This window comes from Sprattus sprattus, assembly GCF_963457725.1.
Source record: "Sprattus sprattus genome assembly, chromosome: 16".
NCBI classification, from domain to species: Eukaryota; Metazoa; Chordata; class Actinopteri; order Clupeiformes; family Clupeidae; genus Sprattus; species Sprattus sprattus.
The window spans coordinates 17,936,961-17,962,024 of NC_137914.1; the positions used below are offsets into that span (position 1 = coordinate 17,936,961).

At 49.2% G+C, this 25,064-nt stretch overlaps 1 protein-coding gene across 1 annotated transcript in view; it reads right to left on the reverse strand.

Moving 5' to 3' along the window:
• agrn (agrin) overlaps positions 1-25,064 on the reverse strand; it is a gene marked incomplete at its 5' end in the record, with an annotated part of 200,835 nt that overhangs the window by 76,696 nt on the left and 99,075 nt on the right. The window contains 1 exon segment of the mRNA XM_080853360.1: positions 11,938-12,153. Within this exon segment, the coding sequence (XP_080709486.1) occupies positions 11,938-12,153 (216 nt within the window).

Sequence of the window (25,064 nt, forward strand, 5' to 3'; positions counted from 1 at the left end):
CACACACACACACACACACACACACACACACACACACACACATACATCCTTGTGACCATACATAGACACACAGTCATGCATTAATACACACACCCACAGAGAGACCTCGAGGCTCCCCACTCTGGGCTTGCCATCCCGGAAACAGATGGCAGAGTAGGAGGTGGATCACCCAGGGCTGAATAGGTACTTGACACTTGACTAGACTAGAATTCTGTGGTCACAGCTGGCTGGCAGTACAAACAAGTTGCTTTAATTTAGGCCAAAAAGGGGCCGATTCAAGCAGGCTTTGCATTCGGAATCCGTTCTCCACTGCTATGCTCCAGTGTGCATGTGCACATCACAGACAAGCTAATCAGGAGCTTTCTTTGCAACGGCCTTTGTGCCATTTTTTTGCAAGACAAAAAAAAAGAGAGAAAGTGCCAATTTCCCACCCGAGAACGGCGTTTCCATTTCTTATTAAACACCTCGGCACTGCGGAGTGACTTTTAATTCAGCCTAAACAAGGGGATGGAACTTCTCATTTAACAGAAATCAGCCGCTGCATTTGATGCGCTCGCCGCCCTGCCCACCATTAAATGACTTCTGTTATCATTTCTTGGGGTGGCGGGGGGGGGGGGTGGGATAAATATTCATGAGTGCCACTGAAAGCCATACCGGCGGCAGCAGCCCTGGGGACCCCTGCCTTTCTGAGCAGGGGCCGTTTTCATTTCCTACACCGCGCGCTCCTACCGCCGCTGCCCGACCGACTCGCTGATATCACCTATTGTTGCTCTCTTTTCTTTCCGCCCCTCTCATTTTTGGCGCGGGCGTTTGTTTATGAGGCTTTAATCACTCGCAACAGGAGTTCTGTTTTGGCTGGGGGGTGGGTTAGGGAGACGTGAACGTGGTGCTTGGACAGGACTGCCGAGTTTGAGAAGTCTTCTTTCTCCAGTGCTCCCAGAAGGCTGTGCGATGCACGTTCTCTTTTCGACGACGGCAACACATGGAGCGCACGGCGAGCGGTGGGAGCATACTAATCAGCATTCTACCATCGGTGGAGCTTTGTTGCATTGCTTGATCAAAGCCAAGGTATATACCTGACTCCTTCAAAAAAAGAGAGATGGAGACCTGAAGAGAGAAGGAGTGGGGGAGAAAGAGGGAAGAGTCCCCCTAGCTACTCTTGACACTTCTTTTGTTTTCACTTTTATGAGCTGGATACGCTCACGAAAGAACCTCATTTCTTGTCTTCGTCGAGGCACGTTCGAGAGATCTCTCGAGACCCCGAAGAAATCTTGTGAGCAGGCCTGTGGTTATCAATGCAATGCCTGTCACAGATGAAAAGCGGCTCTGACGATGATGTTTTATTTTCAATAATTAAGCAGCTGACGCGCGAGCGGCTTCTCTGAGCGCATTTTTCAGTTTCATACAACTCAGATGACGAAGTCTTAGGTACAAATTCTCCTGCACTTAAAAAAGAACTTAAAATCCACCCACCCATTCACCCATTGACCACCCCCTCATTCAACCAACAGCATATCATGTCAAAACAACCCAAATCTGAGCAATAGTATGTCATTTCTGCTTAAAAGCTTGCCCTGATGACAGCCCCCTTATTGGAACTGACATGTCATCATCACCACAAAAAACATCTGACAGATATTCACACATCAGCCACTGCCTTTCGGCTCGGAGCCTTGACTTCAGTTCCGAAGCCATAGTGCCACACAGAGGACAGTGCCAGGTGCGGGGACAGAGAGAGGAAAGGAGACTGTCGGGCAAGAAAAAGCAAAAAAGCGCAACGCTGAAATGCGATATGATATGAGAGGGTCGGGGTGGGGTGGGGGGGTGCAAGCAGCCTGTGCACAGGCATAAGCCACTTCCAAGAGTGGAGCTCTGTTTGCTTTGTGACAGTAAACAGAATTCGCCTCCCACTCCTTGAACCCATTAAATAATAGTCCGGGGCATTTTTTCTTTTTTGACGGAGCAGGGCTGCAGCACGTTGACAAGCAGGGCAGGAGGAGAGGCGGCTTTGATTTGAATGCTGAGAGGCCGTCCGGTTAAGCTGTTGTTGCCGCCTTGGCCGGCACCGCCGCTGCTGCTGCTACCTCCCCGCCGCATTAGCAGAGATAAGCCTGCCTCTCAGACTCAGACAAGGAGGCAAATTGCCTGTAAGGATGTGACTGGCGTAACAAGGACGGCCAACAACTTCTGGGATCTGCAGCAGCTCATAGACTTTCCGTGCTCTTTAGCATTATTTCACAGTCTGAGGTACACTTGCAAGCTTGTGCATTACAACTAAGCTCCATTCCAGGTGTACGTCGGATGCCCCCAGCTATTTTAACCATTCCATATAGAATAACAACAAAGCCAAAGTAGCTCCTAATTTTGTATTAATTTCCAATGAATCAGCACACACACACACACACACACATATGCCCGTGCTCTTTAGAATTATTTCACAGTCAAAATATATATATTTATTCAGACTCATTTGAAATTAATAAAAAATTGTACACCTGGCACGGAGCTTAGTTGAATGCACAAGCTCGCAAGTGTATTGAGTACTTCCACTTACAGCTAACCCAACCTACATTACAACTACCGACAAGCTGACACAGCTCTCTCCAGAGTATCTCCCACCCCAAAAGTCTATCTATCTTCTTCTCAATCTGAATCTGCATCTTCATCTTCAATCCCTGTTTCAAAATAAAACTCCCTTCACACTGCATGCTTCACATTTAACAAATACGCCTTTCAAAGCTGACAAATCAATTTTGATGGCCTAGATGGTTTTATTGGAAATCTGTAGTTCACAGGGGAGAACCTGTGTTCAAAGTTAAAAAGAGGCTATTAACATTTTAATTGAAATGTACTTCTTTTGTGTTGATTCTTCATGAATTCAGTGAATTCACATATAAATATCCATCATTACAAGCTTCAGTGTTAAGAAGAAAAAGTGATTAATAACAGCAAATTGTACAATTAATAAGTTAATGATTTTTTTTTAAATTTAGCGATATTGTATATTTATTTATGTATTTATATACATATTTTTCTTTCTCTTCATACTCACACACATATATACAAACATACAGACTTGCACAGACGCTTACTTTTTTGGTATTGTTACGGCTAACTTATTTTGAAACCTTGAGATGTTTCTCACAGCCAATTAAGTTCTCTCCCCAAGCACGGCGGCACAGAAGTGTTTGCCAGGTCGAGATTTCGATAATGAGAGGAAAGAGGAAGAAGACTGCAGTATGGGCACATTTAATTCACAACAGAGTAATGGAGACACAATAAGGCCTGCACAGAGAATATGAAAGAGCAAGGAGAGAGAATGAAAGAGAGAGAGAGAGAGAGACAGAGAGAGAGGGAGAGAGAGAGAGAGAGAGAGAAGGCACACAGAGCTCATAGATATAAGAGTAAAGGGGGGGGGTAAAAGGCAAACATGCACTCAGAGATGGAGTGATGGTTACGGAAGGAGAGAGCGAAGGTGAGAGAGTGAGTAAAGGACTGATTCTATGTCTGCTTCTTCTCCAGCTCCCTGGCTGTGTGTTTTGCTGTGCTCCCATGGGTTGTTGCTGAGGTTTATTAAAAACTCATCTCAGCTAAGAGAGGTAACTGTGTCAGTGAGCATCACACAGGAGATAGACGGAGTGGAAGAGAGAGAGAGAGAGAGGTAGAGAGAGAGAGAGTGAGTGAGAGAGAGAGAGAGAGAAGAGAAGAGAAGAGAGACTGGCGTCTGTGCTGGCATAGCAACAAGTAGAGGAGGAGGAGAAGGAGAAAGCAGAGGGATAACCAGGCAACCGGGGCTCGCCACCTGTCTGATTCTTATGTCTGCCATTGCACTTTGCTTCAACTGATAGGAAGAGAACTGATGGAGGAGCACTGACACACACCATCCGAAGCCAACCACCAGGGCCAACCCCTACCACACACACACACACACACACACACACACACACACACACACACACACACACACACACACACACACACACACACACACCACACACACACACACACACACACACACACACACACACACACACTCATACCCTACCGAACATCCACATCCTCCAGTGCAACACCACCCCACCCTCCCCCCAGCCGTCCCTTGTCAACCCAGTAGCTGGGAGATGATTCATTCTTTTGATGTAGTTCTTCAAAGGGCTTGTTTGACTGCAGCTGTCTTCCTCTTTTACATGCTTCCCTGTTACCCTTGAATACAGAAAATCGGGCCCAAAAACTGGTAATGCACGCGCTCTCTCGGCTCAAGGGTTGTGGCATTCTTTGCTCTTTCATTCTCTCTCTTCCTCTCTCTCTCTCTCTCGCTCTCTCTCTCTCTCTTCTGACTTGTGGCAGCTGACACAAACACCAACACAAGTCAGCCGCGTAGTATTTCAAAGTGGAATCTCTGCATGGCCACAGTTGACCCCAGGGGATTTTCAGTCATGGTCTCTCTCTCTCTCTTTCCCACTTTCTATCACTCGCTCGCTCTCCATTTTTTCTGTACTGAAGACAACAACACAACATTTTTCTCGCTACTGCATCATTGCATCATTTGCCTAGGCGAGCTGAACCCGAGTGCCTGCAATGTGTGTGTGTGTGTTACTCTGTGTGTGTGTGTGTGTGTGTGCATGTGTCTGTGTGTGTGTGTGTGTGTGTGTGCATGTGTCTGTGTGTGTGTGTGCATGTGTCTGTGTGCACGTGTGTATGTGTGTGTGTGTGTGTGTGTGTGTGTGTGTGTGTGTGTGTGTGTGTGTGTGTGTGTGTGTGCCAGCACATGTAGCAGTTGGCACGTCCTCTCAGAACTGGGGTGGAAAGTAATCGGAGTGCAGACGAGCATGTATAAGCCCAATGTAAAACACAGCCATAACAACAGGAGGTGCTTACAGTACAAAAGATTGAACAATTTCTGTTAGGACTACATGCCACACCACCCAGTAAACACGGGGGAGGGCAGGGGGGCTACAATGGGGTCAGGACAGTAACATAAAGAGGCAACAAATGTGAACAAACACAGCAGACATGGAGATCACACATGTTGTTTTTTCGGGTCAGCCTGTTATGTTTGATATCCACGCAATGGAAATACCACAGCCTGTGATGGTGGTGTGTTCATTATAAATGAGAATAGGAGCCTAAATATACTTAACATGTTTTATAATGTTGTGTAAATGAGCTGCCAGGTGCAAATTATATTCAAGCAATTTAAAAAAAAAAAACACTTTTACTGAGTTTACTTTTTTCCATTTTGCTTCTCGCTACTCGCTACTAGAAATGACAGTCATGCCACAAAGTATCGTCTAGTCCTCCAAAACGCCTGCACTTCAAAGTAAAATATGAAGGGGATTTGATCAAATCCTGACAAAATCAGTCATTTATTTCTAGGTGACATTCCTCCTCTCATCTCTCATTTTCTCTCATCTGTCTTTTTCTCTCTGGAGATCTCTCAGATTTGTGCGTGAACATACACACAAACACACACACACACACATACACACACATATACACACACACTAACTCACTGCCAACAGACATATCCAAAACACAACCCCCAACAGACACACAGAAACAGTACGTCGCACACGAGGTACAAGATACATATACATATACCTGGACATGTCCACACATGCACACACGCACACACGCACACACACACACACACACACACACACACACACACACACACACACACACACACACACACACACACACACACACCAGGCCATGACACCAAGACAAACGCACAAACCCAACACACACAGATGTGTACACACATGAGTAAAACAACCACATGCGAAGCTTGAGAAAAAAAACCCACAATTACTCCATTTCTTCTGTTAGCAGTAAGCAGACAGAACTACAGCAGAACTAGGCTGCAATGCAAAGCCCAGTGAAGAGAATGAGGACATGAGGGACAGGGAGTCTGTCCTCTATGCGCACCCTCACATCAAAAGGACTCCACTGATTGTTGCACCAGCGCTGGGCTCTTCAATGGATGGTTGATGTGGGCTGAAAATGGTTTAGAGAGTGCTTTAGAGCCAAACAAACAAAACAAGCTGAAGCTAAAGCTGAACCTGTTCGGCACTCACAGCTCCCGTTCACCTGAAGCTTGGCCGGGAGGGACGGGGGCGACGTCACCTCTGGAGAGGCTGCGGGCTTCACTTAGGACCAGGACAATTTGCAGGTTTGTCCCCAGACTGTCCGCTTTCAGTGCAGCCTAAAAGCTACGGGTACTTCTGCCATCTGGAACTAACTTGAGGGTTAACTTACCAGCTGTCACTGTGTGTGTGTGTGTGTGTGTGTGTGTGTGTGTGTGTGTGTGTGTCTGTGTGTGTGTGTGTGTGTGTGTGTGTGTGTGTGTGTGTGTGTGTGTGTGTGTGTGTGTGTGTGTGTGTGTGTGTGTGTGTGTGTGTGTGTGTGTGTGTGTGTGTGTGTGTGTGTGCTTCCACTCAATTTCTTCGATCACATATTTACATGTAAATATCTGTCATCTGTCATCCAATTTGCCTTCCTGTCAAAGCACATCTTGCACTGGGTTCTTCTGTATAAGCAAGTGACTTGCCAAGTAAATAAGATCATTCCCTTCTCTTTGTTTGACATTTTGGACTTTCAGAAAAGGCTTTATGACCCCTGCTGAGACACATCCAGCACTGTGTGTAATTTGCTGTTAGCTATGCTTTCAAGGTCAAACATGAAGTCATCAGAGGTGGATTGTGACTGTCAATGTACCTTACCGACCACTGAAATTGCAAATATTCAGTATCTGGTTACATTTTGAGTGAAAATAGTCTCAGAGTATGTTGGCTACCTAGTGTATTTACCAAGTAATGATAAATGTTTATGCTAGCCTTTACACTGCTATTCCACAGGCAGTCTGACAAGCTGGCATGTTGGCTTTGAGCCAGCTACTCTTACTTTGCGGATATTAACTAAAGTAAATAATTATTCCATACACACAGCTTCTCCCAAACTGCAATAACAGCTATCTTTCTTCTGTTCTGAGTTTACCCCATACCTAACTGCACTTGCTCTGCTGCCATTTCAGCATGTTTTTGTGGCTCTGTAGCTGGGTTTGCCTTTTGATTTAAGGTCTGTGATATCTAAACCTAGTATCCAGGCTCAAGCTCAATTATTCCGGACTTGTCTATAAAATCTACACTTTCATTAGGAAAACTATGCATATGTTGGCAGAAATACACCTCTACAAATAGGCCCCTAAATTGCCAATGTAGTCTTTGCCCTAGGAAACCTATCTGAATGCCCTGTGGGTCCCCTGCTCAGGCTATTGTTGCATTTCCAATATGGTCTTTGTGTGTGGCAGTGGTGGCTGAGGGATAACAATGCATTATTCAGCCCAATCAAATGCATAAATACATGAGCAAAAAGTTGTAAAACGCAGCCGCTGCCAGGCATTAGGCTGGGGTGGGGGGTGCTGAGAAAGCGGCGGTGTTTCGGTGTGCGAGGCCCCGCCATAATCTGCGTTATCTCCCCTAAACACGGCTGCTTGTGAGGTGCAGAGCAAAGACGGAGGGAGGGAGGAGGGAGTGGGGAGAAAGAGGTATGAGGAGAGAGAGGAGGGTGGATGGTGAAGAACAAAGAAATAGGAGAAGGGGAGAAAAAAACTGGGGAAAGTGAAGGAAATGTGCTGAGGAGAAAGGAGGAGACAAATAGGATGGGCAGAGAGAGAGAGAGATAGAGATTGACAGAGAGAGAGAGAGAGAGAGAGAGTGACAGAGAGACTGACAGAGAGAGAGAGAGAGAGAGAGAGAGAGAGAGAGAGAGAGAGAGAGAGGATGGAGTGACAGAATGGGGGGGGGGGGGGGGCAATAAGATGGACGAAGAGCATAACAAAGAAAGAAAGCGATAGTGAGGGAGCGAGAGAAGGAGAAAGAGAAAGATGGAGAGAGAGAGCCGGCAGGATTTTTCTTTTTTTTAACAAGTATCACAGCATGGCAGAGGATGAACAGGGGAATGAAGCCTGGAGATAGGATTCACCAACTCCATTACAATGTGTGGGTACAAGCCTCACTCTGCAGTAAGGAGGCATACACAGCGTATGTGCATCAGCGTGTGTTTGGGAGCGTGTGTGTGTGTGTGTGTGTGTGTGTGTGTGTGTGTGTGCACATACAAGCGTGTGTGGTTTAAAACCCCTATAAAGGTGCATACCAAACAGCGGACCAACGCCGGTGGGGAGGAAAAGCAGGGATTAGATATTTATGAATACCCTTCAAACTCACCTTTCACTACCAATCCACCCCCGCCCCCATCCATTCTCAACAGAGGGGAGCTATCTGCACACATCGGCAGAAGGGATTAGAGCGTCTCGCGTGTGTGGAGCGCAGCCCAACGCTGCGATGCCAGTCAGGGGGGCGGGGGTGGGGGGGTGGGAGAGGAGAGAGGGCAGAGACAGACGTGTGGGGTGATATGGAAAAGGCCTAAAGAGGGGGGAAAAAGTGAGGACTGAATAGAATTGTGATTAAAAAAGGGGCGCGGTGACAAACTGAAGCGGTAGCCGGTGAATAGGAGAAGCGCGACTGAGCGAGAGGCCACCCGGAGGCATGTTCTTCGGAGAATATACGCGGGTGATTTATGTTGGCTGTACGCGGGCTCATTATAATCCCTGGGAATATTGAGATATTCAGACGCATATGATACAATGAGCGGAGCACTCGCACCCATAGAGACAGCAGATTGGCAGGGCACTTGGATGTATTAGAGAGCATTATGTTCGGCAGATTAACCCGTTGTTGTGACGCTGATGAGCTCGTGAGTGGAGTAGAGGGGCTTCTGTAAGCTGTGCGCAGTGTGTGTTTGTCTGTGTGGGTGGGTGGGTGTGTGTGTGTGGTTGGTAGAGGCAGATCTGGGGTGACAGATGGGGTAACTGGCCAGAGGAGGGATAGGGAGAATAGAGTTCCTTGTGGAGAGGACAGGTAAGCAGGGTGAGCGCACACACACACACACACACACACACACACACACACACACACACGCACAGACACACAAACACACCAGAAGGAAGAGGGAGAAAACTCATTTACAATAGGGGGCAAGGGCCTGGCCGGACGCCGGAGAGGCGCAGCAGGCGCAACAGCAGCAGCAGCAGTAACAGCAGCAGTGGCAGGCCCCCTCTGGAACTCCAACTCCATCGGCGCTGCGCTTGTCACCCGAGGCCGCGAGGCCCCGGCTGAGTAACGACCTGTCAGCAGGAACAATCGGCTGGCGGTAGGGGAATGGAAGTTAGCTTGCGCCGCACGTCCCCCGCCGGGACCCTGCGACGAGCCCTTCCTCGCGGGCACCTCCCCGGGAACATAAATCAGCCTCTCTGCCTCTTCTCCGACGCCCTAACAGCCGCTTAACTGGCATGGCCCCATCTGTGAGCCACAGCTGGTTCTAGAGCAGCCTGTTACCAATGGCATCCTCTTCTCCCCTCCACGTACACACCCCAATCCACACAGACACACACATGAACACACACACACACACACACACACAAACCACCCTCCCCCATACGAAACACTGAAAACTCTGTTGAGCTGAAGTTCCAAAGATGTGAGATATCTCTACGGTCTGAGCTGGCAAAAAAAAAAAAAAGCGAACCGAAGAGGAATAAGAAAAAGTTTAGAAGGGCAAAAAAATGCTTTTCATGTTTAACGCATTGGGCGCTCCTATCAGAGATAAGGAATCAAAGCCAGCGCTTCAATCACGGCAGGGCCTTTCTATGCAACACATCTTGAAAGGTGCCCAAAGGAGCGTTTTCTCACCTTTTCACAGCCAGGCACCAGGCCCCGATGCACGCACACACACACACAGAATGCCTCTCTCCGTCGCAAACAACTCTCTGCGACGTGCAAAGTGGCTGAGAGCTGCAGTGGGCGCTCGGCACGTCCAATCACATCACGTCAATTTAAAGATGCCAAATGACGACGACTGAAATCAGCAAGAGACCTCTCAATGAAAGGAGCACAGTTTTTAAGTGGCGAGAGGGAAGAAACTGGCATTGATTTCTCCTCTGAAAAGCCAGAGGTGGTAAAAGATAGAGCTCTCGAGGCCCTTGGCTCCCTCTCACGCCAGGCCGTGCCTCAGCGGACCAGGCTGTTTCTCTGGGAAATGTCCTGGCTCCGGTGTTGCCTACCTGGCATCCTGGCGGGCCAAGATCTGACAGGGACAAACAAACTGTCCTGGCTTTGTCAGAGAGCCCAGCAGAGAGCCTGTTATGAAACGGGGCAAGCTAAGTTAACACGCTACTACTGCTGTTTGTTTGTCATCCCATGGGTCAGGTGTGTATGACTGGCCTCAAGTCAGCTTGTCGTAATAGAGAGAGAGAGAGAGGTAGTGGAAGAGAGAGAGAAAATGGCAGAGAAAGAGAGAGGAAGATGAATGCTCTAATGGCCTGGGGAGTCCATGCACTTCAATCCAGTATGGCTTTGCACATGATCAATCCGCGGATCGACCTCTGGCTGCCAGACTGCGCCGGGCCCCGGGAACAACACCGCACTTCAGTGCCCGCCGCACCACACCTCGCTCCGTTCCCACGTTCCACAAGACTGCCACCCTGAAATGAGGCTTCTGTGGACACCCCACCGCCAGCTGGAGACATTGTTTACCCAGCACCTAGTCCAATATTATGAGAACGAACACGCTCCCTTGATCTGGTTTAAAAAGGGAGCCAATTTTTTTCTGTATCAGCCCCCCCCCCCCCCCACCTCCACCCCCACCCCACCCCACATACACACATTGTCTCTATCGTCTATCAGATACACTCTCTCACTCTACTCTCTCTCTCTCACTCTCCTCTTTCTCTCTGCCTCACTCTCGTTTGTGCACTACTGAACCATAACCTGGCAAGTGCCTCTTCTTTTTATCCCCTCTCTGCCTGGGAGGTGTGCTGCAGCTCGCCTGCACTCGAGCTGTGATTTAAACACACTGGGCTTTTAATTCACATGGCTGCCCAGTTCCTTTATCTGGACGGCACCCAGCCCAGCCCAGCCCAGCCCAGCCTTACGGTCCGGCGATAAATGTAACCTCTTTGTCGCCACATTGCCCATTTCATTAGGAAAATTGCAGGGAGAGCTGCTCAACCATGCCCGTCTTTCGGAAGTGATTTTAAAAGAGGAGAGAGATGTGGAATGAAACCACAGTATATTAAATTAAAAATAAATAAACCCAAACGTGAAACTTCGGTGCTGTTTGCAGTCCTCGCGCTGTTAAGAGACTTGCGTACTCCTCCCAGTCTCCATGGTGCTGCTGTCCACCTACAGCTGGCTCTCTGGCTCTCCTTTACTCTCCTCTTCCATCTCTCTTATAAACTCTCCCTCCCTCTCTCTCCCTCTCTCTCTCTCTCTCTCTCCCGCTCTCTCCCTCTCTCTCTTTCTCCATCATGTGTGCCTTGGTAATTATGGCTCTTTGAAGGTTTGGTACGTCATGTTCCACCGGCTCTCATAATTACTGCTCTTGCTGGCAAGGCTTGCAGTCACAGGGGCTGCTTAATAGCATGACCAAGCCAACACAGACGTCAGCTATTACTTATCATTCAGGCAAATGCAGAAGAACACAAAGGAGTACACTGGGCTGGCAGACCCCCAACCTCGTCTGGAGGAAGGAGACTGTTTTTTTATGAATATGCTAATAGGAGATGATAAGTGGCAAATGTGCAGGTTTTGGAGTTTGTCATTATGTTTCCAAAGTGCAGAGTCACTGTGTGTGTGTGTGTGTGTGTGTGTGTGTGTGTGTGTGTGTGTGTGTGTGTGTGTGTGTGTGGCATTGTATGTTTGTGTGTTGTGCAAGTTCATGAGGAACCAAGAGTGAGAGTGTTTATGTGCCTGTGGGAGGGCATTCGGGTGTGTGGCTGTATTTATAAATGTAGACATACGTATGTCTGCTCTGTGTGTGTGTGTGTGTGTGTACTGTACACACTGCTGTGTGAGGGTGTGTTTTAGTGTTACTCACAGCATGGTCCCTTGCGCAGCACTTTGATGCGTCTCTGCAAGTTGCATTGTGCCTTGTCCAGCTCACACTCGTTGGAATAGGTGGAGGAGTCCGAGCCGCAGACGGGGGCCACCACCGACGGACACGTGGTCCTCTTACACACACACTCGCCCTTGGATGGATCCGTCGCGTTCCTCTCGCACACGGCTCCGAAACCGCACAGCATGCCTCTGCAGCCTGCCAGACAGGTAAACAAGACCAGTACAGTGTTACTTTCACCACCATAAGAACAACAACAACAATAACAACAACACACAACAGCGTTTCCATTAAACATATCGTAACTGGACTTGTGGAGTCCACAGACACATTTGTAAGTGTTCAGATTTTAGCATATGACATTGGCTTCGAGGGGGGAGCAAAGCTTCAGTGGCGAGGCGCTCCTTCTCCCCGGATGAATTTGAATGAGAATCAGTGACTGGGACTAGGCTCTGGACAGACTCGCTGCTGAGAGGGCCCCGAGGGGCTGATCTTAAAAGAGTTCCGCTCTCAATCTCTCCCTCCCCTGTCTCTGGAACTCTCTCTCTCCCTCCCTCTCCATCTCTCTCTACTTGTCTCTGGAACTCTCTCTCTCCCTCCCTCTCCATTTCTCTCCCCCTCCCTCTCCATCTCTCTCTCCTTGTCTATGGAACTCTCTCTCCCCCTCCCTCTCCATCTCTATCCCCCTCCCTCTCAATCTCTCTCTCCCTGTCTCTGGAACTCTCTCTCTCCCTCCCCCTCCATCTCTCTCTCCCCTTCCTCTCTCCCTGTTACACTCTCTCCCTCTCCATCTCTCTCCTCCTTCATCTCTCTCTCTCTCTCTCCCTCGTCCTGGTGCCTCTGAAGTCCAATGTCACCGCGTGCCCTCCGGCCATGCTGAGCTCTTATCGCCGGCTCCCAGGCCACACTGGGGATGCAGACGCGTGTCCACACTGATTGCCCAGCAGCAGCCTGGCCTCTCCCCTCCTCCCCTTCTCCTCAACGCTGACTTCCCTCGGCTGATGTGGGGGGGTGGTGGTGGTGGTGGGGCGATGTTAGAGGGGGTTCACTAAACCTTATCTCCTTCTCTCTCACTCTCTCTTTTCTGCTCTTGCCCTGTCCCTCTTGCTCCCTCTCTCCATCCTTCTGTTGCCCATTCTCTCCATCTTCCTGACAGGTGAGGGCTTATGTCTATGTTAGGTCCAACAGGCCTCAGATAGACTCGCCTCACTATGACGCAGTCTAAGAAACACATGGAGGGGTGGTAGAGATGGTTGTGTGTGTGTGTGTGTGTGTGGGGGGGGGGGGGGGGTGGGGTGGAGGTGTAGGGATTGTGTGCAACCTGAAACATCTAAGACTGACAGCCATCTCTGGCTCAAACCTTTTGGTAGAGACACAGAAAGAGAGAGGGAGAAAAAGCAAGAGCATGTGTATGTGAGAGAGAGAGAGAGAGAGAGAGAGAAAACAAACAAAGATCGAAGCACCCTACATACAAAGGCAGGCATACCATGTTCCCGCACCCCCCTCCCACCCCCGTCCTGTGTGGAGCGGTATGGGGAATAGCGCGACAGGCTTCCCCTTTGTAACTCTGAAGCTGCCGCTGTCACTCAGACATGCTCACACACTACCTGCCAACATTGTTTTCCTGCACTGAGCCTGTCACCCGTGACGCTGAACAAGAACCTCTTGAAATTCATCGGCAGAAAGTGATATGTGCGGCGCATTGTTGAAACAGGCTAAGTCCTGCCCAGGGTCGGCTGCTTCTACCCGTAGTTGTATAAGGGGCCAAGAAAGGTCTGCTCCTCTGGGACTTGTAGGCTGAAGTTTAGGAGGTTTAAGTGTCAACCTTCCATATGACCCATGCAATACACACCCTTCCACACACAAGCACACACACACACATCCTTTCACATACAAGCACACACACCCTTCCACACACAAGCGCATACACATCCTTCCACACGTACACACTTACAAAAAAAAAAGAGGATACAGCCTCACTATGTACAAGGAGGGCCTCTACCCACCATAAAACGAAGAACAGTGCAGACAGGTGTACACACGGGCAATCTAGCCCAAAAATCCAGCTCAGAATCTCGCAATAACTTCTCCACACTGTAGAGCGTACCACTACCTGAAGTATAATTGCTGTCAGTGAGAGGGAACATTTTGACTTGAAGTCTGCTACTCGCTGACCTGCATGGAGAGGCGTTTATCAAATATAGATGCAATAACGAATGTTGCCTCGCGCACCTGAGTCTGCCATCAAATACGTTGAATGGCGTAGAAGCGGGCAACAAATTGAAAAAAATGCTCAGAGCAAAGGAGCCGCAAATAACAGCTTTGATACAGAAAAAAAAATGCCAGAAGATGAAGAGAAATGAGAGGCAGCACTAACTCCACAGCTACAACACTCTCATGGAATGCCAAACAGCGTGAGGCTACTGGTTGAGTATGGAAACAGGGCTACGTTCAGAAAAAGACACGCTCAGGCAAAAGGCAAATGAAAAGGCTTCGAGGAAGTAGGGGGGCGAAGGAGCAGAGGAATTATTTTAAAAATAAAAAGAGACAGATGAATTTTGAAAAAGAAAGTGTGAGGTGCACAGATCTCGTCACGTCAGTCTCTCTGCTCTTCTCTCTTTTCCTCTCACTCGCCGGCTCCCTCACTTTTTTCCGGGGCAGCGTGGTGAGAGAAATGAATAAGTGAACAGACTGTCCTGCTGTCCTGCATAAATGTTAGTCTCAGAGTTTCACAGAGGACTTGAGGTAGGGGAAGGCCGACAATTTCAAACGGCAATAGAGCTAGCTGGTGCTAATACCTCGGTTCGCCACTTGCACTGAGCAAGGACATGGTGTTACTTGTCATATCAGGTTAGACGATGACTCAGAGTCATCGCTCAGCTACATGAATAAACCAGTTAAAATCTCACATGAGAAACAACTACAGAGCCTCTTCCTGCAATTGATGTATCTGATGAAAAATGACTCTGCACTAATGAAGAGAATGCCAGCCAATTAATGCTCTCACTGAACACAGGTCCTGAATCACCAAGGATGTCTTCAGATAATGATGTGGCAACTAGCATAAGGCATGAGTTCCTCAATAGGAGGCAGCATAATTCTCATAAGTTTAAAAGCATGCAGGGTTGCTTCTTGCCAACCACAGGGTGCCAAAAGTCAATGGAATTGGAAACATGTTGCCATGACTACAGTCCAGGATTCTGTGGGGAATAGAGAGTAGTCACTCTGGTTTCACAATAGGTCTTTCCATCACTCTAAAGTGGGTGTTTACATACGCACAGGGAGGTAAGTGGGGGAACTTGCGAATCGATGAGTTTATTGCATATTGATGAGTTATCAATGAGTTGATTTACATCTATCACGGGCAGAATAGCCCCGCCACCCTACCCCCACAACATTCCCATCCCAAACCTTATTTTTCTTCTTTTTTGGAGATTCTCATTTCGAGAATCTAATTTTGACTGGACCACGGAGGTTACATGCAATATCTTCTCTTCATGTATGGGTAATAGGAAAGGCGCACTCCGGAGCATAGCAATTGATTCGCGGCGGGTAGGCAAACACAAACACCGCGGCCGGCGCACGCGTCACCCTCTTACGGTGTTATTGCCGTTGGGCAGGAATGAGGGGTGTCACGGAGAGTAAACACTGGCGACTGTATAACTTCCTCTTATGAATCTCATGGCTTATCTGGCTCTCACTGCCAACTAGCAAGGAAGCGGTCGTATACACGGATGTAAATACAGGAAACGGAGTTCAGAGTGGTCTCCATCCTTTCACCTTATCGCGCCAAGCCTCCTTACCCCTCCTCTCAAGTTTCTTTTTCAATGAATTTCATTCCAGAGCATGCTATCAAGGAGTAAAATGAGAGGAGGAGAAAAACAAATAAAAGCAAGTTATTTGATTCACCCCCAGTGTTAGAGAGGCGCAGACAGCACTGAGGGAACACTCTGTTTTCTCATTTCCCCATATAAAGGCCCAATCAATTCTAGTCTGTCTCTCTCTCTCCCTATCCCTCTCTCTCTCACTCTCTCTCTCTCTCTATCTCTCTCTCTGCCTTTATCTCTCCCCCCGAGCTCCCTGGTCTGAGTGAAGCCTTGACCCGACTTAAACCTGCGTGAACTTATTTTCCAGCTCCAAAACCTCCGCCAAAACACTCCCACGGACTGCGGCGAGGGGCAGCGAGCCCATCCAGTGCATCTTAAATAAAACGAGGGATGAGGCGGGGCTGGGAGAGGAGAGGAGAGAAGAGGAGAGCACAGGCAGGCATGGGAGGATGAGAGCAGGCCTGGAAGAGGCAGAGAGAATAAGAAAATGCGCTTTACCCCGTTTTATCTACAAGATGAACAGACAGAAGCCCCTTGCTCTGAGTTGCCAGGATGCCGGTGACAGTAGTTCCTCCATACAGCGGGTCTGTCACAGTGTATTTTCAAAGCGCCTGACTTTAAAGATTAAATCCCTGATTGTTTGGTGGTGAGGGTGGTGGTAGCATTTATGGGAGGGAGAGATATGATGATGCACTGTATGTGTGTGTGTGTGTGGGGGGGGGGGGGGATGTTAGAGACAGAGGTTGGGTGTGTTCATCTCAGATACCTTCTGGGGGGGGGGGGGGGGAGAAAGGGAGCCGTTTGGCCTGGGCAGGCGGTATTAATAATGGAGATATAGGAGCAGGCCCCTATTCTGTCACCCTTCATCTGCGGCACAAAGGAAAGCAGGCGAGCTATGAAAAGATTACAACTTCCTGAAATATACATGAATAAATCACCCCGCGCCTGCCAGAGACGCTACGCAAAATTCAATTATTCAAACCGTCCACTGAGCATGTTCTGCTGGAGTGCTCTTCTCCCCTCTCCCGCTCGATCTCTCTGCATCTCTCTGTTTCTGCAACTCCACCCCCCCCCCCCCCCCCCCCTCTCTGACGGTCTTTCTGGATATATGCTACAAGCAGCGTGTCAAAAATTTGTGTGTGTGTGTGTCTGTGTGTGTTTGCTCAAATACATGTGTGTGTGAGAGTATATGCATGACTTCACTGTGCAATGTTTTCAGCACTCTGGAGTGTCTCCACAACTCTCCTCTCTCCCCTCCCTCTCACTAACTCACTCACTCCATTTCTTCCTCCTCTTAAACTCTGCCAATCTCCCATTCTCCCTTCTCTCTCTTTCCTTCCCCTACAGTGTTGCATCAGCAGTTCATTCTTCCCCTCAAAGAGATGTGAGGGAGAGCGCTGAAGAGATGTCCAGGGCTGTGTGATGGTCAGTCAGTAGCTCTGGTGAAGCCCACTGCATGTATGGAGAGAAGTCTTCCTCCGTAATGTCAGAACAGGATGATGAGGAGGATGGGAGCTGGAGCTCTTCAATAATGGAGCTACAGGGGTCCGGGGTCCTTCCAGGAAGGAAACCCAAGCCCAGAACAGATGGTTCCATTCTGTACCCGCAGGAATACTGCACTACTTCTACCACACAACACACACACACACACACACACAGCAAAAACCACCTAAATGTTTTACGGTGTTAGCGGCAGGGACTGTTAAATGTAATTTAAAGAGATTTAATTTGAAGGTTTTTTTTTTGCTGTTGTTGTGGTTTTAAAATATTAATAAGCATCTGTTGTGCTGGTTCGCACCTGCTCTCTTGGTTTTCAAAAAAAAAAAAAATCAGTTGAAAGGAAATGAAAAACAAGTGTACAGCGATCCTTTCCGCTCCACCTTTTTTTTTTTTTTGTACTTGTGTTTCAGTGTTCCTGAGTTCTAAAGAAGAGAAGTGAGGACACCAAATCATTTCTGGGCACTCACCTTGAACAGTCTGCCTGACTCGGCCGAGCACTCAAAAACACAATATGCTCTCCCGCAAACTTCAAATCCCTCTGAAGGGGTCCCGGCAGCGCAACAAAACATTGTGGCCTCGGGCGGAAAACCTGCCGCACAAGCTACCCACTTTATCGACAAGGATGTTAGGTTTGCCGGGTGACAAAGACCATCGCAGTCACAAAAAACAGAGGGATTGGGGTCGGGTGGGGTGGGGGTAGTGAGTGTGTTGCCATTACCCCCACTGGTAGCCCTGGCATCGTCTCCTAGCAGGGGTGGGCTTCCACCTCTCTGCCCCACCGCCAGACACAGAGCAACCCTCCTTCATCTCTCTAAGCGCACTGATCAATATCTCCACCGCCGATCAATACCTCCACAAATCACTTCATTTTGTCTTTTTCTTTCGCTCCCTAGCTCCTCTCGCTGCCAGCCAAGGGAAAGTGGAGGGGGTGGGTTGGGAGTGTGTGTGTGCGTGTGTGTGAGGGGGGGATTGGGCTGTCACTGTAAAATGCGGTCTGACCCCCCCCCCTTCCCCAACCCCCCCATTACCACTCCCATATACCCAGCTCTGCCGAAGAACGAGTAAAGTGCAAAATAAAGCCCATTAAAAAGCAGCCAGTATTTCAGAATGAGCGAGCTCATTTTAGCTGCTGTCAAGCTGAGCCGTTTCTCTTTTTTTCCCCCCATCTGTTTCTTCCTACTTTCTTCCTTAATAACCCTAAAAGGTGAATGTAACATATGATTGGGTTATTGGGGGGGGGGGGGGGGGGGGAGAATAGAAGAAAGAATAAAACCACACACACAGCACTGGACCAATCAATCAAGCTAAACTTCTACTCCCTCCCAGAACAAAAAACTCAGTCAGCTTCCTGCATTCGAGTCACGTAGAGATATATGTGGCACTGTGTGTACACATATAGATTTGCTAATAAACGCTCCCTGTTAGGCTAATTAGAAACTCTCTTGGCGTGGAGATTTACAAAGTGCTGAAGCCTCTGCCTGCTAATGGCAGTCTGGTCATGCTAATGCATACCTGCCATGGATTTCTAAAGCCCTCTGTATAACACAGACGGCTGGCATGTTAATCTCTGCGTTGCATGCACCTTTATGATGTTACCTTAAAGTCTCTCCCAAGAGAGCTCTGTATGTGGGCGGCATGAGTTAAAGCCAAACCCATCTACCACCCACAGATCACCACATATGCCTCACACATACACCAACTATCACGACAAATGGATAAACAAAGGATGGCACACAGTCAGACTGCAAACACACCTCACAGACGATAAAGTATCATGCAGACACACGGGCATATGCCCGACACTTTAGCACAGTCTCTTGCTGTCACACACGGCGCCTGGCATGAGGGGAATGGTGCGCACATTACATTCCAGTCCGCTTCGAATTCTCCACATACTTGCTTCACAAAGCGACCACACGGAGTTGAATTACTGTGCCGCGATTTATGGATGTGGACCGGGTCAGGCAATTAATTGAAAGTTGCAGCGATAAAGCTGTGTTTTTGTGGTGCTGAGAAGAAGACCCTTTTCCTGCCTTTTTTTCTCACGCTTTCGCTTTTTTCTCTCCTATGAGTCACCATCACTGAGGATCCGGCAGTGTGTAGAGCGGACTGGAGTGTGGGGGGGGGGGGGGGGGCTGGGGGGGTTGGTGGGGAAGTGGGGTTCTCTGCCGCGGGATGCCGGGCGCGGGGCTTGCTGGGATTTCAATCTGCGGCCTCAGTCTGGAGGCGAGCCCTGATGACACCAATCTCCTCCCTGTCCAACGTCCAATCAGCTTGTGGGGTTCAAAGGGTTAATACAATCCTGAGGCCTTTTTTTTTTTTTAAATCCATGACGGCCTCAACTCACCACCCCACCCCCGCACCACCACCCTTCTGTCTTCTGCCTGTTCCTTCTTAGCCTTGCTCTTTTTTGGAAGAGGCCACAGATTGGAACTGGTAGGGTGGAGGAGGGAGGGGGTTGGGGATTTGCTAATTATATCATTAAAGGGCATCTGAACCTGAACAGAGGATGTGGGAGAATCTTTTTTGTGGCTTCTTTGGTACGTACGTCTAAGCTTTTGTGTGTGTGAGAGTATGCATGTGGGTCTGCAGGGTATCTGATTGTTCTTGTGTGGTAGTGTGCGAACCCTGCTGCACCGGCTGTACCGGATCAGAGATGAGCCGAAGAACAAAAGCCAACTTTGCTATGCGCCACCCACCCCCGTCCCAGCAGGGCATGTTAAACCCAATTACTGCGCTTCTGGAAAAAAAATACCGGAGGAAAATGAAAAGATGAAAAAATACATCTGTCCCCTTTAGCGCCCTAAGGACTAGCACACTAGCCTGTCTTCTCTCCTCTCCCCGCCCCAGCCCCCCCCCCCCCCCCCCCCCCCCCTCTCCTTGTCCTCCTCTCCTCTCCTGGCCTGTCCTGTCCTGTCCTCTCCTCTCCTGACGGGGCTCCTGGTGGGGTTCCTGATATGACATGGCGGCTCCATCCACGGCACCAACAGCAGCTGCGAATGGGAGCTCTGCTGCTCCCACACAGGCTTCCAGCATACAGGGAGCAGATGGCGCTCCACGTCACCGGTTACACTGTCAATTTACTAGCACTCGCACCGTGAGGCGCTGGGCAGGCCCTCTCCTGCAGGGAGTGTAACTACAGACGCACGTGTGTATATATAGACCTTCAAACACACAGAGGGTGCCAGTGCATTCACACCAACACATACATTTGCACACACACACAAACAGACACCTACGGTACAAGCTCACGCAAGACATATTCACACTTTCAACTAGAGAACCAGTTGCAGAAGCAGCTACACATACACATACTCAGGCGCATGTACACTGTGACATGCACACATCTACACATTCACACAACCACACGTGCACACAGTATAATTCTGACTTACTGCCTCTGCCATAACTCAGAGCTGGTGCCTTTGGGGTTGCTATGATAAGGCACGCGCCTCACGCACACTGGCATCTAGCTGGCAAGTGAGGAAGCGAGAGCTCGGCGTCTAATTGACATCCCCAATACAAAGTGAGCGCCACATAATTAACAGATGCCCTCATCAACTGGTGTTCGTGATGCACTCCCAGGGAGAAACAGAAGAAGAGAAGAGAGAGAGAGTGAGATAAAGAGAGAGATTTATTTTTTCCTCCCTCACCTGACTGTTTTTCTGCTCTTTACTTCCCGTCTCTGCTGTGCGTCGGAGCACTTAAAAACAAAACGGATGGACCTGGGGCAGTAAATGGAGTGGAATGAGTCTGAGGGAACGTGGGCCTTATGTAAGCATGTAATTGGCTTTTACCGCCAAACTCAACACAAGTGTCTACCAAGGACAGGTAAAGGGGACTGGAGGAGAGGTGGCAGTGGTAGTTGTGGTGGTGATGGTGATGGTGGTGACGGTGGTCGGAGGGGGAGGAGAGTACCGAGCGTGCCCAGTGGCTCGTAGGCAGGGGTTGAGAAGTGAGCGAGCGTGTCTGGGGTCTCCTCTGGATCGATACTCTCCATCTGATGTAATATCCCACCTGGCAGACAGTGTTCTGCTCCATCCCAGACCTCCCATCACTCCTGGCCAACATCTGCCATTTCATGCGCTGGACGCGCAGCCTGGAAAAAGTCTTTCGTCCATTCACCGGCTTAAGGCTTCCCAGAGGACGGCCACGGTGGAGCCTTCGTGGGGAGGAGGGGGTGTGGGGGATGGTCCAGAGCCATCTTTCCTCCATTTCTAGTCCCTTCCCTCCTTCCCTCAGTACCTCAAGAAATATGGAGACTCCATAAAAAGACTCTGGGATGTCGTAATGGCTTTCACAGCAGTATCTGACATGGATAGGAACGCCTGAATGTTCCCGGAGAGAACGCTGTCGACTGTTAAACATGGGAGTGACACTACCCCTGCACCCCCCTGCACCCCCCTACACCCCCCCTACACCCCCCTACACCCCCCCCCCCCCCGCCACACCCCATCCCACCCAAACACACACACACACCTCCCCTCAACCCCGCTGGAGGCCGCCTCGCCATGTGGAGGTAGAGAGGGAGAAAAGAGAGGGGCCGGGCCCAAAGAGCGCTGGGTAATGGCATGTGCAGCGAGCGGAACAGGCCAGACACCCTGCCTGTCTCCCCGCCTGCCTGCCCGCCTGACGGTGATCCGCCCCCTCCGTGGACACGGGCTCCACGGGCTGGAGACGAGCCCGGGTCTGTCCTGCCTGCTTCGCTTTGAAGGCTGAAACGCTTGAAAAAAAAAGAGAAGAAAATAAAATAAAAAATGAAACAGAGCGCTCACGCTGTGCATGAGCGGCATACCAGGCAGGTGTGAGCGGAGAGATTAGGTAGCAGGAGAAGAAGCCCGTGAAAAAGTACAACTGACAGGGGTCAAAAAAATCAAAAAAACAAGAATAAGAGCAGAACTTTTCACTGACGGTGCTTAAAATTAACTTCTCTATTGCCAGTAAGGGTCTCTTTACCGCTCTCTCTCTCTTTCTTTTTTTCTCTTTTTCTCTCTACCCTTCTCTCTAGGGACGGGAGGTAGTAATCAAACTGAGACCTGGTGTTCTGGTTCTGCAGAAGACACAATAGGAATGTAATGACAAAAAAGAGCCAATTTTCAAAATGGACCCAGCTCTTTCCACCTCTCTGTCGAACTCTCGCTATCACACTCCCTCTCCCCTCCCTCCACTCCCTCCATCACACCTCTCTCTTTCTCTCTCTCTGCCTCTCTTCCTCTGTTACCACCTCCCTCTCTCTCTCCCTCCCTCTCTCTCATTCCATCTGTCTTACTTCCAGTTTTCCTCTCTCGCACCTCCTCTCCTCTCTCTCTCTACCCCCCCCCCCCCCTCCTGTTTTCCCTACCCTAAGACAAGGGAAGCAGAGGGTGACAGATAGGATTGCGCTCTGAGTCACACGAGCGCCCTGCAGATCTGAGGCACACTCGCCCCCCCACCTCTCCCTCCGGCATGCTACAGTAATTACCAAAAATTAAATATATCCCTGGCCCCGATTAAGCCGGCACATTATGCCAAGTTACCAATAGGGATAATGTCAAGAAAAATTAGGTATACAAATTATCCTTGGTGAGAAGCCCTGCTGAGACCCTCTCTCGTGGAGAGCGGGATGTTAATGGGGCTCAAATCAGGAACGTCACAGGGAAACGTGGCAAGACGGCAAGAACATTTGCATTAAGTGCATCTCAACCAGACACATTTCTCTCCTTTTTGCCCTGCTTTTATTAATGGACGGTAGTGCAGGTATGGGGGGGGGGCTGCAGTTAATATGTAAATGCTATGCTCTGATATGAAAGCCTGGCGTTGAGATGAAGTGAAGTGATCCATGGCAGTGGCAGACGGTGACATTGTTCGCACGTTTTGTTTCAGACATGAAGCACAGAGATCATCATAGCTGTTTCATGTCTGTATGTGTGTTTGTATGCCTGGGTGTGTGTGTGCATGATACAAAAATAGAGAGTGTTTGAGTATGCATAGTTCAGAGCATTCATACAACGACTGAGTGTATATGAATATATTTATCAGTGTGCGTGAGTGTGTGTGTGTGTGTGTGTGTGTGGGTGTGTGTGTGTGTGTGTGTGTGTGTGTGTGCGTTTGCATGTGTGAAAGCTATACGCATACCGCAAATACGCATACCGCATGCCTGCATTTCTAAGAATCTCTAAGAATGTGACAGAGCGCCTGCGATCATTTGTATGCCTATCAGAGAGAGAGCAACAGACAGACAGACACACACACAGCCTGTGACGCTGAGAAGAGCAAGAGAAATGTGCCGGTCCGGTGTGTGTTTAGGATGGAGTGCAGTGGAGCAGCAGCTGTTTGGGTCATGCCCCGATTCGAGTGCATTCTGTGTCATATTCTCCACTCACAATGAAGCCACTCACAATGACTGAGAGGTGTGTCAGATGCAATTATCTCCCCCTCCTACTCACTTTCGAACTCTCTAACTCTCTGTGCCTCCCTCGGTCACAAGTGCACTCACTCTCACATACAAGTTTTCTTACCATTTCTCCTACTCTCTCTCTGTCTCTTACTCTCTCTATAGCTCGTACTCTCTCTCTCTCGCTCTCTCTCTCTCTGTCTCTCTCTCTCTAGAGAGGTCATTTTCATGAGATTCCCCTTCTTTCTGTTGCTGTCTCGTCCTGGCCTACACTCACCCTCTTCTTCTACTCCTTTCAGGACTGTCATTGGTTCATGTTGACAGTTATTAAACCTGCATGAGGCTTTCAGCCGCCAGTTGAAAGGGGCGCAGAACTGTGTGGAGGGGGTGATTGCACCCCGGAGAAGGGAAGCGGGCCAGGCGAGCGGGGCGGGGCGAGGTGGGCTGGGCTGGGACGGGGTGTGCAATTGGGCTCCTGCCAATGCCACCTGTGCTGTGGGTGGATGCGTCACTCGGGTGAATTGATGGTGATGGACTGGGCCGGGCTGGGGGTGAAGGGGAAAGGGGGAGGGGAAAAAAGGTCACCAACATGAATTGTGCATGAGCGGTTTGCGGGGCAGAAGTTGCCATAGCAACAGGCCTGGGTACTTTTTCCTGGCTCACACTGGGCCTCATCTGTGCGCTCTGACTCCCCAAAACGAGGGAAAATGAAAAAGAGAGAAGGAGAGAGAGAGAGATACAGAGAGAGGAAAAAGGGAGTGAGAAAGAGAGTGAAAGAAAGAAGAGAGAGGGGGCGGCAAAATAGGACATGCATATTCATTGCAGGATTTCACCACGCCGTTCCGATGTTTTAGCGTGAAGCGGGCCTGTTAGCCTCAACAATTAGAAAACACTTTCAATCGCAGCAGGTGATCAAACCTCATCTGAAGGCCGACAGCAAGATCAGAAGTGCAGCGAGTCTAAATGCTGAGGAAAATATAATGAAACAGAAGCTCTGGAGAACATGCCCGGTCCTGGGAGCATGCTGTGCGCTGAAAAACAGTGCGTGTATGTGTTGTGTGATTGTGTGTATGTGTGTATGTGTGTATGTGTGTGTCTGCTACGGTGTGTGTGTGTGTGTCTGTTATGGTGTGTCTCTGTGCGCCCACAAGTAAATGAAAATGTGTGCTTCTTTAAAGGCAATGCAATGTTGCTGACTGTCTATGTGAGATAAACTCGAACAATATATTGCTGTTCATTTGTGGTATTCTCCCCTTTTCATCTATAGCCAGGGGCAATGTGTGCAGGGGAATGATCTGGGAGTGGAGATCAATTTTTCAACCCAGCTAAACCCATCAGCCAACTGCGGCCCCGGCACACCGCATCAATATATTGATCGAAAAATCATTTATGGTATTCATTACAATCGA